The sequence below is a fragment of the Vigna unguiculata genome, chromosome 7 (genome assembly GCF_004118075.2).
Source record: "Vigna unguiculata cultivar IT97K-499-35 chromosome 7, ASM411807v1, whole genome shotgun sequence".
Classification (NCBI taxonomy): domain Eukaryota; kingdom Viridiplantae; phylum Streptophyta; class Magnoliopsida; order Fabales; family Fabaceae; genus Vigna; species Vigna unguiculata.
In genome coordinates, this window is record NC_040285.1 from 38,005,440 (window position 1) to 38,023,865 (window position 18,426).

General features: G+C 29.0%; 1 protein-coding gene and 2 long non-coding RNA genes across 4 annotated transcripts; all 3 read right to left on the bottom strand.

Annotated features, from left to right (window-relative positions):
* Positions 1 to 3,757: 3,757 nt before the first annotated feature.
* Positions 3,758 to 5,724, bottom strand: LOC114189942. The gene is made up of 2 exons (XR_003605748.1): positions 5,605 to 5,724; positions 3,758 to 5,497 (listed from the first exon to the last, which is right to left on the bottom strand). It is a non-coding gene; the product is annotated as an uncharacterized LOC114189942 (long non-coding RNA).
* A 1,309-nt stretch (positions 5,725 to 7,033) lies between these two features.
* On the bottom strand, positions 7,034 to 10,981 carry LOC114192189. Of its 2 annotated transcripts, none has more exons than XR_003606070.1 (2): positions 10,719 to 10,981; positions 7,034 to 10,516 (listed from the first exon to the last, which is right to left on the bottom strand). It is a non-coding gene; the product is annotated as an uncharacterized LOC114192189 (long non-coding RNA). The 2 variants fall into 2 exon arrangements; XR_003606069.1 differs by having other exon boundaries at positions 7,034 to 10,545.
* A 3,050-nt stretch (positions 10,982 to 14,031) lies between these two features.
* On the bottom strand, positions 14,032 to 17,370 carry LOC114190666 (zinc finger CCCH domain-containing protein 15). Its single transcript, XM_028079641.1, has 3 exons — positions 17,223 to 17,370; positions 16,112 to 16,887; positions 14,032 to 14,830 (listed from the first exon to the last, which is right to left on the bottom strand). Exons 2-3 carry the CDS (start codon positions 16,874 to 16,876, stop codon positions 14,501 to 14,503), a joined length of 1,095 nt encoding a protein of 364 aa, XP_027935442.1. The 5' UTR covers positions 16,877 to 16,887; positions 17,223 to 17,370; the 3' UTR covers positions 14,032 to 14,500.
* Between the last annotated feature and the right edge of the window lie 1,056 nt (positions 17,371 to 18,426).

Consider the following 18,426-nt stretch of genomic DNA (forward strand, 5'->3'; position numbering starts at 1 on the left):
AATATGATTTTAATACTTAAATTTAATCTGAAATTGAAATTGAAATATGTCTGTTCGAACTTTTAATATATTTTAATATCGAACATTACAATTTAATGAGCAAAGACATTTTAATTCAATAATGTGAATTTCAAAAAATAAACAATTTTAATTTTTTATATAAATTTAGGACTAGAGACGTATTAACTCTTTAACATGAAAGAAATTTCTTTTTCATTTCAAATACTGTTATTGGTCATAATAGTCAGAGTGGTTATCCCGACAAATTTTTGTTGAATAATAATAACGAGAGAAACTTATATAAAAAGTAATTATTTTAAAGACATTAAAAATATATATATATATTTTTGGACGATTTTATTCAATGGTGTATTAAAGTGTTTTTATCACACATTTAATAATTTTATCACCATCAAATATATATTAAATTCAAAAAATAAAAAATTTATGTTAAAATTTTAATTATCGTGAGTTTAATTTTTGTTATTCGTGTGAATTTGTTTACGTAGTGTATAATTCATTAAAATTTAAAGAATGAGAGTAAAGAGACATTTAAAATATTTTTAAATTTGAATATATATATTTTCTTGTGTGAATTTGTTTACGTAGTGTATAATTTATTAGAATTTAAAGAATGAGAATAAAGAGACATTTAAAATATTTTTAAATCTGAATGTATATATTTTCTTTTGTAATCTTGTAAGAATATTTTGAAATCTTATCAAATTTGTTTCATTAATGTTTGTAAATTTAATAAATGTTTTGATTATCACAAAAATTGTATTTGGTACTCTAATTTGAAACGTATATAATTATAATTTATTTTTAAATATTTGATATTGAAGAAACGAGAATACATTCTTTTGATATTTAATATGTGATAATATTATGTTTTCTTTGTAATATTTTTCATAATTTTATAGAAATTAAGTAATTGGGTATGGATATGAGAAATCTTCGACTTTTTTAATTGAGTATGAGAATGAGTATGGAGATGTGCATATCTCCGTCCCTGTTTAAATTATTAAAAATTTCACAATTAACTAAGTAACACTATATATATATATATATACACACACTTTATTTTTTTATTTTTTCTAATTATTTGGATTGTCATGAAACTCATTCGTATATCCAATATAGTTTTCATCTTATCATAACCTTTATGTAATAATGTTGAAATGATGTATGTCAATTAAAAATATTTTATGTCTCACATCTGAATATTTAAATTATTTTTAATATTTTTATTTATTGTATATTTTCCTTTCACATGAGAATATTTAATCCTCTCAATTTAAGTGTTTGATAGCATAAATCATTCATTTACTAGGTAAAAACATTATTTATTTATTATTTATTATTTTTGTTTCATTTGAAGAACTTTTTTGTTTCGCTAAAAAAATTTTCGTTATTTCTCAACCATTGAGTATATATGTTAATATTCGAAATGTTTTATTAGATGTATTTTTCATCTTATCATACATTTAATTATACATTTTTTTTGTGCGATTTCTTTCGGCAGTCTCTCAAATTGTTTATAAGACACACATTTGTTAATTTTTTAATATTTTGATTTTTTGTTTATTTTCATCATATAGAATATTATTTCGATGTATTTTATCTAATTATTGTTTATTTTCTAATTTGTTATCAATCATTCTGTCATTTTTTCACTATAATTATATAAATAACTTTTACTTACTACAATAAAAATTTAATGTAATTGTCATGAATATTTTTTTATCACCATCCAACATATATTGGAGTTCAAAAGATAAAAGATCTATGTCAAAATTTTATTATTATGTTTATTATTCATTCTTTGTATCATTTTTATCAAGTGCTGTATTATAAATTTTATTAGTGTATAAAAAAAAGATTCATTAGAATTTAAAAAATTGAAATAAACAAACATTTAAAATATATTTTAATTTGAATATTTGTTTTCCTTTTATGTTTTTTTAAAAATATTTTAAAATTTTGTCAATTAGGTTTCATTAATATTTGCAAATTTAATAAATGTTTTGGTTCTCATAAAATTTTATTTGGTATTCTAATCTAAAATGTAAACAATTATAATTTATTTCAAAATATTTGATATCGAAGAAACAACCATCCTCATAATATTGAACATTTGATAATATTATGTTTCTTTTTACTGTAATTTTTTATTATCTTATAAAAATTAATTAAAATGAATATTAAAATAGTAAGAAAACGAGTTGTATGAGTACGAGATTATACCCGTTATTCGGTGGAAATGTAAATGAAACAAAAATTTGATACCCATTAAATTTGAATATGAAGATGAGAATGAATTTTTCTACGGGGATTGGTATAAGATAGTGAAATCTATTCCCGCTCTTTCTCGTCATCTCTAACCCGCTATAAAAATTTCACACATATTAAGTTTGGACATGGAGAGAAGGATAAATTATTTGTCTGAGAATGTGTATGGAATTCGTCCCCAACCATCCGTTACCACTCAGGTCTAAATAATAAATAGTGGGGCTTTTATGTGTTGGGATGGAATTTGGATTGAACTAAACCTTTTCAGTTTTAAAGAAAAAATGATAAAGGGGGTGGGTTTATCAAGCCACAGAGGTTCTAATATCAATGAAAAAAATTATCGTACTTCCAACATATTATAACACCTCAGAATTATCCTTTCATTCTTCTGTTTGTTCTCTCCACTTATATATGCTATCCAATTTCTTTTTACACCAAAGTCACACTAATATTCTCTCCACCTTGTGTGTTTATTAAGCTTAGATAGTTACTAATTACAAACAAAGGTATAACTTTTATTTTTTCCTTACTCCACCTGCATGCAAAGATGAAAGTGATTTGGGTTTTGGAGAATCTTGAAGAGTTTTAGGTTTTTAATGGTTAAGAATTGAATCTTGCGAGGATAAATGAGCTCTTAAAGTGTTATACTTCATAATTCTCCTCCAATCCAATTTTTTCTTAGAAGTTGAGGAAATTACGGTAAAGAAAGTTGACTATTAAATTTCAAATCTTAAGTTCCGAATTGAATTTTTATTTGAATTTAGGTGGAGACTTTGTATGTGGATGAATTGAGTTTAGTGATTTTTATTTGAGATTTTTGTAAGATGTGAATTTTGAGAATATTGTATTTTAAAACTATGAATTTAGGTTAAAGTTTGCTATTGGAAATTTGACTCTAGCCTTTTTTATACTGAGATTTTAGGATAATATGAAATAGATAGATAAATAAATAAAAATATGCATACATAGTTATAAGGGAAAGGAAAAATTCCAACTTTACTTGATAAATTAACTTGGTAAGCTCAAATTGGTGAGCTTGGAAGTTCCATGCTATATACATAACATCCTAAATTTATACTATAATATTTTTCTATACAATATTTTAACTATATTATTATCATTAAATAATATAATTTGTTATTATTTTGTATACATGTATACACACCACACACACACACACACACTTAATTTTCATATATTGAAGATCCATATAAAAAAATAAATTTTAAAAAAAGTGATAATTTTTTTTTTTTGAAAATTAACACGTAAGGAAAGGTAATCAATAAATATTGATTTGAGAAAACTCATCCCACAATTGGTCTTGTATACAAATTTGTGGTTTAACATTATCATTATTATTCTTATCATGTTGTCGTCACAAATTAATACAACCAGTTCACATTATCTAAATATTTGTTTATCTTTCCTTAGGTACTATTTAAACAAAAAAAATGATTTATTTTTAATATACATTTTCAATATTATCAATTATTTTCAATTAAGACCTTATGATGTTATATTTTCAAGTAACATTAAATTAATATAATTATTTTATTACCGAATCGCACTGTTTAAGAAACACATGTAAAGTAAAATAAACACAACAGTTTATTTATAATTAAAAACTTATAAGTAAAATTTAAAATTTACAAAATAACAATGAATAAATTATTTAAGAACATTAAAATCCAATAACTTGTTTAGAAAAACAAAACATAGTTTCAACAACAACTACAAATTCAGTGAAACCTTGTCCAGAACATTAAATATTTCAGTAAAAAAAAATAAGCCAAAAAGCAATTTAAACTATTATAGATAAAAATCCATGCGTGATTTTAGAAATTAAGGTAAAAAAGAAATGGAAATTATATATAAACACGTCAGATACAAAAGTATGAATAAAATGTGTTTTTATACACTATAAAAGAAATTGAATTCATGCTTCCAAGCATGATTTTAACAAAAAATAAAATGAAATCGAAACATATTTTCGATCACCGCTTCAGCTTTGAATATTTGCTAGTTTGAAATACGAGTTTTTCGAAACACGATTTACTCACTTTTTGTTTTATTTGCTCATGTATTATCTCAATGAATTTGTACTATTTAGTAAAAAAAAAATATTAACGTTATTGTACCCTGGTCTTTGAAAAGAACATCTGTTACGTTGCAGGAAATTGTATAATTTGAAATAGGAAAAGTTGAAAAATAATATTTCAAATTTAGGAACAATCAAAACAAATATATCTAACTTTGAAGAAAAATAGCAACAAATTAACTAAATGAGAATTAATGGGATCACTGTTTAAAAGTTTTTCTTTTGGGTGGTGGTGATCGTAGGGAGAGAAAGATTCAGTGGGTGACATGGAAAAAGGAGAAAGGAGCGTTAGGGGTAAGCGCTTTGATGAGCGTTCTTGATTTTGCTCTTCTTGGATTCAACTGCTTCAACTGCTGTAGTATGAAAGAGTTGTTGAACCATAGCCAATTTTTAACATCACACGGATAAATTAGGGGCGATTGAAACAAACGAAGAATCAAAAATTAATTTTATCGTGAAAATTATCTCAGACTTCAAATTAGAAAATTTCAACAAACCTTTTTCAATATCAGAAAGTGACGCTTGTTGATTGAAGAGAGATCAAACTTTTTGAGTTTCAGAACAATTTGCATCTGTGAATGATGTATAGATGGTAAAATTGTATACAACAATATGAATCTACTGTGGTTAAAGTACTCATACCCAGACAAATGGCTGTTTAATTGATTGGTATAATTTGTTAAACAAGAACTTGAACCAAACTTGTCTAGATCTAAACTATGGTAAATCGGTTCATACTTTTCTGATATAGATCTAACGAAATTTGCAACCAATGAATCTTTTAATATTGGAAACATGATTAAAAATAATTGATAAAAATTTGATGAGATAATAGAGGAGAGAAAATAGGGATAACATTACCAGATGAGAAAAGAAGGAGATCTGAGATGAATATGCAGCAGAAGGAGGAGGAAGGGGGAGAAATAGAGGAAAAAAGTGGTATGGGAGGTGTAGGGAAGAAACACCATATTTTGCTATGCTTTGGTTATGGATGGATTCAACAATAGCATAGCATAAGCTTTACTTCCCAATCCCCCCATACCCGTTTCTTCCTCCAAATTTGTCTCCCTTTTCCTCTCTTTCTCTCTCTAATGTTCTTCGATGTTTCTGTTTCACAGGGAAGGGTTGTATCAAGTTAGATTTAACAGTGATGCAGGAAAGAAAGATTTAACAATAATAATAAGAATGATACACAGAGACAGTTTTTTAATCACACTGATAAAGGTGCAAAAAGCAAAAAGGAATCAAAATTGTGAGCATGATGAAACTCGTGACACAGAATATGGACAAAAGTTGTCGGCAGAGAGAGAGGATATTGAATCGAATATTTTCGCGTAATGGATTGGCCCCTCCGAGGCCCCCACTTCTATTTATTATTATTATTTATGATTGGGTTAAATATGTTTTTGTCCCTCAAGTTTTAGTGAATTTTGGAATTAATCCCTCATCAAAACTTTATACCAATTTAGTCTTTTATCTTTTAAAATGCGTGAATTTAGTCTTTTTAACCAAATTTTGTTAAATTTATCTGACGTTACAAGCACATTTCATGATAGTATTTAAGTTAACATTGAAGCAAAAATGTGTCAAACAATGTAAATAATTTAAATACTATCATGAAATGCGCTTGAAATGTCAGATAAACTTAACAAAATTTAGTTAAAAGGACTAAATTCACGCATTTTGAAAGAAAAAGACTAAATTGGTCAAAAGTTTTGATAAGGGACTAATTCCAAATTTCGCTGAAACTTGAGGGACAAAAACATATTTAACCCTTTATGATTTTTTCAACGTGGTCTGTAGTAAATCTTATACTAGTTTTTCTTTTATCCTCAAATGCATGAAATATTTAAAATTAAAAAAAATAGTCTTTTTATGATATACAATTTTAATATTTATTTTAAAATTAAAATGTTATATTTAGAATATTTATAATTTCAATTGAGTTTTCCATTTACTTACTTTTTGTTTTGATACAATTAAGTTTTAGACCTGACAGAATCACTTAAGATGTCATGGAAAATAATTTAATTAATAAAATAAGAAATAAATGTGGACAACTTTATATTTTTAAATTACTTTAAAATCTCCATTCTCAAATGAAAAGCAAAATTATGGAATGAACCCATAAATAAATTAAAATTATATTTAAAATAAGATTTAATGATAAGTGATATAAGTTAATCAATGTAACATTGTTGTCATTTGTGTAAGCATTTAATCCACGCGGAATTTTTTTTAATGTAAATAGAAGCATTTTGAGCGTAATTACGTTCATGTTTACCACGGCCAGAATTTCTCACATTTGCAACTTTTTTACCGTAAACAGAGGCAATTTTTACTCCCTTTTATAATTTATTTAAAGGATTATTTAATCATCTCATAATAATCTGTATTTGTAAGATTATTAATTGTAAAGAAGATTTAAAAAAAAAAACGTTGAAAGAAATATTTTCCAAGAATACTCATGATCAAGATTTGTATCACTTTCTTCTCTTGTACATTAGAAAAATCCAATCTGTAGGATTATTAACGGTAAATATTAATAAGATTTTCTAATAGACTTCCATCGTAAATAGAATCCAACTTTAGTCCTTCAACCGTGAACTTTTTTAATACAGAATACATATATGTAACGATAAATTTTCATTCGAACATTTTCTTATGCTGAGTTATACTTTTAACCTTCATCTGATATTAACTAAATACACACAATTGAAAATGGAAAAAAAGAAGTTTGTACCTAGAATATTTTTGTAATAAAAATATTTCACTAATTTATTCACCTTCCCCCTTCTTCCCAAGTTTGGATGGCCTTTGAGATTAAGAATGAATGTTTTAACTAACAAATAGTTTATAATAGCATCTTCTTCTCATCTTTGTTATTTTAGGCCTGAACAGAGTACTCCGGTGTGAAGATCAGATATAGGAGAAATTTTGCTCTACATTTTTTGTACGATAATATCTCCTTACTACATCTTACAACTGGTGAAATCGAATCAAGTTATAAATCTCAATATACAAAGCATTATACAATTTTATTTAAAAAAACTTGAGATCACAAGTGAGGAACCCGTGATGTGACGAAATCGTTTGATTCGGTTGTTCTTCACACGAGACGGTGAGTGACGCTGCGCATGAACAGATATCTTTGCAAAATTGCTTTTGATATAATATGAATTGCAAAAACAAAAGAGCATAAACATAGAAATGATGAACCTGAAGGAGATTAGGTTAGAGAGAAAAAAAGTGAAGAAAGAGAGATAGATGAATACATACCTGGTAGCGAATTGAAATGGGAGGCAAATAAAAGAGGAAGGAGAGGAACCAGGAAGCAATTGGAATGGGAGGCTCAGGCAAGAGGAAAGAAAAACAAAACCAGAATCATCTGATTTCTCTTACCTAACCACCCATTGCAAACCCTTCCTCGCTCAAACCTCTCTTTCCTTTCTGCCTCATCTTTTCCAGAGAAAACCTCTTTCACTCACACAACACACTCCTTTTGAGCCAATTCCTCACGGCGCCTTAAAATAGTCACTCTAGGTTTCGATATCTTCAAGGAAAACCTAAAGTGGCACTATTTTGAAACTGAAGGACTGTTATTATTTAATTTGGGATGATATTTTTTAACCGCTGGTAAAAACTTTGTTATATCTGTATTTTTAATTTAAAATATTAATATATGTTATTATATTATTAAAGTAAAACGCGTTGATGTAATGTCACGTGAGTCAGTGATGGGTGAGTCTGCAAAATGCCCACTTAACTTGACTTTACTGAATTGTGGGTAATACGACAGAAGACGCATCAATCTCGATGCCATGCTTGCCTTGCCGTGTTCACTCCTCTGATACCATCTTCAACGCAACTTTTTCTTTTCTTTCTTTCTTTTATATAAATTATCACTAAATTAGGTTTTAGTTGTCTCTATCATGATGGCTTCTATTAGCTTTTAGGACCCACCTTCACTATATATTATTCTAAATGGTGTTGCCTCATGGTTGCAGCCACTAGGTTCTCTTATTAGGGTCTTCAATTTAAACGGAATAGTTTTGTGCATTCCACATGTAGTAATATTGCACCTTCATTTTTATTTTTTTTGTCATAAAAAATGATTTCTTAGTATGTTATTCCTTTAGGTATATGTTTTTTCAAAGTTATATATAAAATATATTTTAATGTTATTTTTGGACATTCAACTTTATTGAGTAAATCAATAAGATGGTGATACAACTATTTCTTTTGGTTGAAAAAATATGCCTACGTCCCGGTTTAGTAATATGTTTATACTTGTCTTCCTTAATTATTCAAGTTAAATATACTTTTAATTCTTGAAGTCTATTTATATTTAAAATGGTAATATATTTCAATTTTTAAATTGTAAAGATAAATAAATATAATTATTTTAAATTAATTATGATAATTTTTAAAATATAATAAATATATATTTTATATTAATATTTATTTACATTATTTAATATATTTTTGTTTCAATATCAATATCAATTACATTTTATTTTATTTTAATAATTTCTTTGTTGATAAGATTTTTATTTACTTATTATTTAAAATAAATAAATAGTCGATTAATTTTAAATTTTCGTGAGCTGATGTATTTATATTCAAACAATCATCTTATACTTCTAAATGTTGTATCATATATATATATATATATATATATCAGATACAATATGTATATGACACAGATACATTTGTTTTAAAAATAATAAAATATTATATGTGATATATAAATATTGAAAAATGTATAATAATTCTTAAAAACATAATAAATATAGGATTGTTATAATATAAATCTAAATTAAAATCATATATACTAAAATCTTCAACAACAAAAAACATAAATTATCACCATTTCAAGAAAACTCTCAAATAATGACCAATTGTAGCAATAAAAAATATGTTATGACCAATTTAGAGACTAATTTTCTAATTAAAAATCACTTTATAAATTAATTATTTTGATAGTCAAATTCTTGGTAGCTAATATTAGTGACAAATTTAGAAACCAATCTATAATAAAAATTACTTTAGTTTATAATTGGTACCTAAATTAATCATTATAATAACTAATTATTTTTTGTCACTAAAATTAATCAATATTCAAAGATTTTCTTATAATTTATTACGATTTTATAAATTAAATATTTTATTAATAAATATCGATAAAGTATACCAAATTATGAAACACATATACATGTCTAACACATATATAGATAACCCTATCAGTGCATCATAACTCTCCTTTTAACTTTCATTTCAACTAATGAGACAAATTTTTAACTTTCCATATTATTTACTTTCTCGGATACAATCTTTCCAACCTCCCTTTATATTTAAGAAACCTAACCTAATTATAAATATGTAACTATCTTGCATTCTAATCCTCAATCTATACTCATATTTAAAATATTCAAATGTATACTTCTATTTTTTGATTATATCTACACCTTTCGTCTTTTAAAGTTTACACGTCAATTTTCTGAACATTTTTTTCTATTTGTCTCGAATATATTAAATCTTCCATTTTTCTTCAGTGAACTCCTTTGTCAGGTTCCGAACATTTTCTTCCATACAAACTTTAATATTATATTAAAAATGTATATATAAATTCAAAAATTAAGAAATGAATTAATAGACCGTTTTACTTGGCACTGTGAATAAGCATCTTCACACCTCATCTATTATTTTGATATTAATTAACAAGTTATTATCATATATTCAGGTGTACTTAATCTCATCATTTTGAGAAGTACTCGCTTATTGTGTGAACTTTAACAATTTTTTAAAAGTAATTTTTAAAATAAATATTTTGCTTTGAAGATTCAGCAGGAGTGATTTCACTATCAAACATTATCTCTTCAAATTCGTATGTTTGATTTATAATCTACAGAAAATCTAATTTCCAGACATCAACTACCTATCGCTGTTACTGTATGTTAATATCTGTTAATATTTTTTGTTTATTTAGTTTTAATATAATTCAGATAAAACCAGTTCATATATACTCATTGATCTACAAATGAACCAAGATTCAACTGGATCAATTAATTAGCTTCTCTCTTCAAAGGTACATAGCGCATTTATCATAAAGAACACACGCACCTGCTAGAAATAGCTCATATAATCTGTTAAATCTTAAACATGAACAACAAGAAGAAAAAAAAAAAGGTAAATCTGTGATAGTAATTATAGCAGAGTAACACATACATGCGAAGCAAGGAAAAAGTAAGACGATAGAGAAATCAAGATTCATAAAAGCACAGATCTATGGTATAAAGAAGAGATCTGAAGGGAAAAAAGAGCTTACCATACATAAGTAAGAGAAGGTAAGAGGAGAGTGTAAAGAGAGAAAGCAGAGGAAATCATAGGAATGGGTGGAATCGGCAAAAACAGTGAGAAATATTGATTCTCTTATGCTTTACCAACCCACCCATCTCCCATCACTTCCTCAGCCTCTTCTCCCTTTCTCTTTCTCTCTCTGCGATATGAAACGAAATGTTGTTGGGTTAGGTTAGGTTAACCACATGTAAATATATATTGGTGTGTGTAGAAAGAAGATGATAGGAATAGGAGTTGTTGTGGAATGTAGATGCTTAACAGAAGGAAATGGGTTTTATTACTCACACTAACCCCACCACACACGAATCTTTTCTCCCTTCAACTTTGGATTATCTCTACGCCACTCATCAATCACATATTTCAACCGTTAGATTATGGATGCACGGCCTCATATCATGTACTCGACTGCATACCACCACGTGCTCCCTCAGTCGAAGTTTTTCAAACATAAATTAGTGTAACAAAATAAAATATACTTTTGATACGATTTATTTATTTTTTATTTTTTACGATCAAAGTAAATAAAGGTACAAAACGTTTTTAATAACTTACTATTTGGTTTCTCTATTAATTTTTTTAATTTTAAAATATATTTATTATATACATTAAATTTTATGTTTTAAAATATACTAAAAATCTTTTTAATATAGACAAATAATATTTTAAAAATACAATAGAGGATAATATAGAAAGGTTCAGCGTATAAATGGATTCGAATTCTAGCGACTCCAACGGCTCACCTTTTATACAATTTTTTTATCACGTATTTATCTTAACATTATTTATATAAATTAATCTTACAACAACAAATAATCTATAGTAATCTTTCTTTAATGAACTTTGAGCAACAAATTACCAATTTTACAACAAATCAACCTACAAACATGATTAATTATCTATGATGAATCTTGAGCGATCTTTCTTCCAAAATAATTGAATTATGTAAAAATATTCTCACAAGATATTTAGAAATCACAACATAGCTCTCTTGATTTAAAAAACATAAAAATTTTCTTGATAAAATCAATTATGTATCATAATTAATCACATATATCCAAAACATGTGAAATTTCCTTTTGCAGAATGTAATGCATACCCAATATTATTGATTAGATGCGGAATTTGAGAAAAGTTGTTGTAAACTTGATAATCAATTATTTCAAAGGTGTGTTAAGAAAATTTTGACTTAACTTTACATGTTCGATTATATATTTATTGGTATAATTAGTGCAACACACCCACTTTCGTTCTAACGTGTCTAAATAATACCCGCTTCTAATTTTGTGTCTACTTAGTATCCAAATTAGTTAATTTGCATTAATGTAGTCTCTTTTCGTTGACGTCGTTAATTAAGATAACATTTGACTGTGTGGACCTAGTAAGTGAAAAAAGTCGTTAATTAAGATAACGTTTGACTATGTGGACCTAGTAAGTGAAAAAAAATATTGTGATGTGGCATAAGAGTTGTGTATGATGTGGAACAGTGCAACATAAGACAAAAAAAAAAGTCACACATTTGTTCCCATTTCTCTGCATACGTTAGTAAAGAGGGGGAAGAGGGTTTGCTGAATTTGAGGGAGTCTGCACGATTTGGATAAAATTGAAGTTGCATGATTTGTTGTTTGGATCATAGGGTTTAGGGTTTTTGTTTGAACACACAGGAGGAGGATGATAATCAAACCCAACAAACCAATTATCCTAAATAAGTATTTCAGCCACTTCTCAGAATCAATTAACTTTTTTTTCCAGATTACTTATCCTTTCCTTTTGCTCTGTTTAGCAATGGTTGCATCTCTTTCATTCCCATTATCTCCATTGCACCATTTGAAGTAATTGCAGCCTTTGAAATCTTCATTCACAGTTCGTTGTTAACAAAAATCAAACCAAAGATGTTTTTCAACAACAAAATTCAACTCAAGATGAAGGTAGCAATGGAAAATTAGGGCTTTCAAATGGGAAAATCATTTATAATAAACTTTAAAAGAGAGATATGGCACGTTAAACCAAAATTGCCACTGGACAATTATTTCTGGTGACACTGTCTGTTCTGCAATGCCACATCAGTGTCATTGTTAACGGCGTTTATGAAAATTTAACGAGATGGACTACATTGATGCAAATTAATTAATTTGGGTACTAAATCAACACAAAGTTAAAAATAAGTATCATTTAAACACATTAGGACCAAAGTGAGTATGTTACAACTAATTATACCTACATTTATTCTATATGTGAACTTAGTTACGCTCCTATGACTAAGCATTTGGTGCAATTGTTTAAGCATAGCATGTAACTTTTTTACAAAATGCGTCTTTGATTTTAAAACACAAATTTAAAGTTGTAAGTTATAAGCATAATGTTGTTCTCTTAATTTATTTTTATCGAGACAAAAGTTACATAAGATAAAATGATTTTTTATTCTGATAGCTTAGAATAAAAAAATTTATACTTTCGTCCTTAAATTTTATATCATTATACTTTGATGGAGGTTTCAAAACACAATCTTAGATTTTTAAAGGATCTTTTTTTTATTTTAAATTATCTATTTTTATAATTCTCTATCTACACACAGAATATGAAAAAAAACTTCAAATAAAAATAAAAAACCATTCAATTCGTGATCTATGGTGATGTAAAAAAAATGTAAAAATGTATCTAGTCTCATGGAACATTTTAAATAATCCGTAAATAAAATCTGGTTAGGGTAAAATTTAATTTATATAAATTATTTTGTTTAGATATTTTATAAAATAATTTCATGTTAGATATACAGGAAGCAAATAAGAACACTACGAGTGTTTATTTGGCCGTTTTAAAAGCCAGTGATATCAATTGATCTTTGATTATTTATTTATTTTTATAATTAAAGGGCATGAAATTAGGCATAATAAATAATAAAGTTCTGGACAGAGTTGGATCACTGTGAAAGAAATTATCTTACAAGAGTACATATATAAAATGTTTGAAGTTTTATCTCTAATAAAAAGTGAATGACATCAATTTCCTTGAATAGTTTATTGATGGATTTTTGAAGTACCAATGTCCAGGTATGTGAGATCACTGGTAGGCCGAATAAACATGGTAGTATGTCCGAGCTTAATTAGATACATTTTGTTCACGGGAGAAGGCTGGAGTGAGTGTGAGCATATTACTATGGGCCAAGGCCTACGGAATCTTGGGCCTAAACAATTACAGGACAATCTTGGCAAACACACAGATTTCTACCAAATTTATTTTAAGACCTGATTTTGTAGCCTAAGGAAAGAGGGGGATTTACTTGATGAGCAAAAAAGGGAAGTGAAATATATTATATACTCGTATTGAAAGAAAAAAGTACAGGCAGCTAAAAAATAGACTACACTAGAAATTGCTTTCTTTGCAAAGTATCAAATGGTATCATTTCAAAAGTACCAAAAAAGCAAAAAAGAAAAGTAGTATCATTACAAAGAATACTTTCTATCGGTTGGTTGGATCGGGATCATCTGACGTATTATGAATTTAACTCTCAAAAATCAAAATGTGACGGGAGAAAAAAATGAAAGACACGACGACTACTGACCACATTCTCCCCAACAATCCTGCTCTAGATATGGCGGCAAACCTCCTATTTTGTATTTGTATTTTACCCTTACTTTTCCAATTCATTAGAAAGCAATATTATTTTTTAGGTGGTAGTTGTCCATGTTTGTAATTACACAATGAAGAATATTATGTACCATTTACGTTTACTCCAGCAGACAAGACGGACTCCTATCTTTCCAGCTTCATTGTTCTGGGCTTAGGCTGTGATACCACAGCTTTCTCTTGTTCAGTGAGTGCATGGCGGAAATGGCATCTATGGCCATATGGGCACACAACCCCAGCAAGGACCATCCTGCAGACCTCAGTTTTGTAGCGTGGGTGGCGAATGACTGGGCGAAGCTCCCCAATACCGTGCGCAAATTGGCAGTGGTCTCCGTATGGGCATGTACCAGTTTCCTGCCACTTATTACACAGCTCAGTTTTGAACATCCCCTGGTTATACACCACCATTTCCAGAGGCTCTTCCTCTTTCTGCCCTCCCCGCACATATACCTTCTGCTGTACCATTTCATGCCAACATATGCAAAAATTTCAACAACAATCAAATAGCATAAATTACAATAATAATAAATAAATAAACTCTTTCCTATATTTTAGGCTGCCAACTATCAACAGTAGTTAAGTCAGATTCGTAATTTTTTCATCCATAAACATTGAATATATTTAAGATATTATAACAATTCATACATACGGTGCTCAACCAATTAAGCTGACTTTTTAACTTAGGTGTCATCCTCTCTAAGTAAGCTGAACTATACTCTCTTAATTTAGATGTCATCGTCTAAACGAGCATAAGTGTAAGAAGGAAAAGATATAATGTGAATTCATACAAAAAATAATTAAAGTTTTGTTAGATATTGTTATCTATATCATGTCCAATTATGCATTTATGTGCACGGTGCACATATACTTTCCACACACACACTAATTACGTTATTTACTAAAATGACTTCTTTATTTGCTGACAATAAAAATTTCCATAATAAATAAAATATATTTGCATCAGCTCTACTCTACCAATTAAAAACAATAATGTCATCTAACACGAATTAGAAATTGTTGTTTGTGGCTATCAAAACGTTAAACATACCCAACCACTAGCAGCTAGCAGCAGAATGACAGATCAAACATGACTATCATAAATCTTTTCAAATCTACACATGAAAGAACAATATTTAGTGGACGTGTGTTGTATGGCTAACACAGCCTTGCCAATTCTCCATATTTCAAAAATTCATGGAGGTTTTAAAAACCACATAATTATTTGACCCCTATACAATACCAAAACTGTATGGCTCCTTATCAAAATTAATCTTACTTAACTGGGACATGATACCCACGCAAGAAAAAAGAAACAACGGGAAAAGCTAGAGCCCCACCTAACCTAACGACCCCAAAGCCCAGGTTATGCTAGCTCCTACCCACCAAACAAGTTACAACTGTCACAGCAAGGCTTGGGCTACTTCTTTATGCCTTAGAGCAACTTGAGCTAATGGGTCCTGCGAACCCGATTGCTAACTAGAGTTGCACACTTCCAAAACAAGCACACGCAAATGAAAACAACAACCAGAAACTACTCCATTCGTTGCAGCTACCACCAGGTAATGACATAGACAAGCAAGGCTTTACTTCTTTTGAAAGGAAAATAATTAGCAACTAACAAGCACGTCAAGTACGGTAAATAACGATAAACGCAATAATCACATATCAAAATAAATAATAATAATAATAACTTAAAAAGCCCAAGCATATATAGAGAGTTAGCACGTGTGTCCTTACAACGGCTTCAGGTGGAGTTGCGGTGGCGCGTGGGCGAGTGGCACCTTTATTGCGAGTTGCATTATTATTGGTGGCAAGAGCAGCAGACTGAGCCATCTTCAAGTAACCATTGGACCTCACAGATATGCTCTTAGGGAGCGAGAATCTCTCAACTTCCACCACGTTATTCTCCATCACGCTCGTTGGACTCTCGTCCGAAACTTCCTGCAGGTCCTTGTTATTATTATTATTCATAATATTGTTGTGATTATGATTACTGTTGTTATTCCAATCGGCATAATTCTCTTTGCCTTCCCCAATGTTGAGGCTGCGGAAGCCATGCAAGACATCGAACAGCGTCGGTTGAGTCTGGCCGGAGGAGCCACTTCCGGCGGCGGCAAACTGAGTCTCCAGCGAAGCCTGGATGACGAGGTGCAGCTGCTTCTGCAACTCCTTGTTTGCGGCCCGGAGCTGACCGTTCTCCTGCCTCAGAGCATCCACCTCTTTGGAAGTCTCCACCAGGCGGTTCAGGCACATGCTTTGACGGTTCACCATGTCCTGGTGCTTCTGAATCACGCACGAGTCATACTGAGTTGCTGACTCGGAGTACGGGTACAGCGAAACGCCGCCGCCGTTGCTGCAGTTCGCGGAGAGCGAAGGAAGGTTATCGTTCGACAGAGCTGAGTACAACGAACCGTAGCCTCCGTTCGACGGCAGTTGACCAGAGGCGGAAGCGGGTCCGAATCCGCCGTTGGAGGAGGGAGAGCAAGCGTCCTTATTAAGCATTTTTCTCGATTCTGCAAAATCAGACAAAGATGGTTATAACTGAAAAGAATTCCGGAATCGCAATGTGATGATCGATCATTAACTGAATTGTTTCATCGAGCATCACTTAATTCATATTTATTCTCAGATCATAATAATTTGATAACCGATTCTTTAAAGAATCACAGTGCGCGATCGAAGAAAACGTCGAACTAAGTTTTATTCAAGAAATGTCGATGAAATGATTAATAAGTCGAACATGCAAATTACTTAATGTATAATGAAGTTAATTCATAGAGAAATTAAAATTGAATTAAAGAAGCTACTGTTCATTGAATAAACCGAGAATTTCTTGAAAATCACTGACCTCTCTGTTGGCTTTGAGCTTCTCTCCAGGAGTGAGGCGATTTTAGAAAGAGAAAGCGATTTGAGAGAGAGAGAGAGGTGGAAGAAGAGATTTTATAGTGGTAATGGTTGAGGCGAGTGTGTTTGGTGCCATGGAAAGAAAGAAAGAAACCGTCTCTGACACACTTCCTAACAGAACGCTCTTTCGGAGCTTATTCAACTTTTATGCCTTTCCCTAATTACCCCTACTCATTCCGTAAGATCTGCTAAATCTTTTGAGGATTTTTTTGGTATTTTAAAATTGGTGTGTTTCTTAAAACTAAATTTCCTGCTTAAGCATTGACCATTGATGTAATTTCCTTTTAGTCTTATGTAATAAAAATGGCGTGATTTTTTAGTCTTACTGATAACTTAAAATTTAATTATATACAATTTAAAAATGAAAATTCGGAGAAATTATATAAAAAAATTCCAAAGAAGGTTCATTTTAATTTTAATTTATTTCTCTTACTAAATTGTTATGGAGCAATGCAGTTTCTCACTACTGTAATTGATTTATGCAACCTTTTTAATTTCATCCAAAACTCATTTCAGCAATATTTTATAAAGGATAATCATAGTTTGACATGTATTATATTTTATACTACCATTTAATAACTATAAATATTATTATTTTATTTCAAAATTTTGTTATATTAGTTAAATATAGTATTTTATTATTAACAGAAAAATAGAAATAAGAGAAAAAGGAGGTGTCAAGATAATTTTTTCTTTTTATAAACTACAATTTAGCTCTCAATTATTGCTATATCCATTGTTGTCTATTCATTTATACTTAACTAATATATGCGTTTAATGTCAAATCCATATGCGCTCACATCAATAATTATTACTTAATGCAGAAACTATTGTGCGGAGGTTAGTAAACCATTGTATATGTCAAATAGCGTAATAAAATTCTCATTAAAATTTATACATTGTTAATATTATTAAATGTTATATTTTTTTTTGTATTATCTTAACAATAATAGCTAACAAAATAATATTTGTCTAAAATGGTCACCAGTTATATTCTACACTCTACATAAATCTAGCACTCAAAATTGTTGAAACGGCTCAGCGAATTATTATTTTTTCACTCTGATAATTAATTTCTTTAAGTGCATCATACATTTTTAAGAATTGAAATCCATAAAAGAAATACAATAAAGTTTAGTTTGATGTTA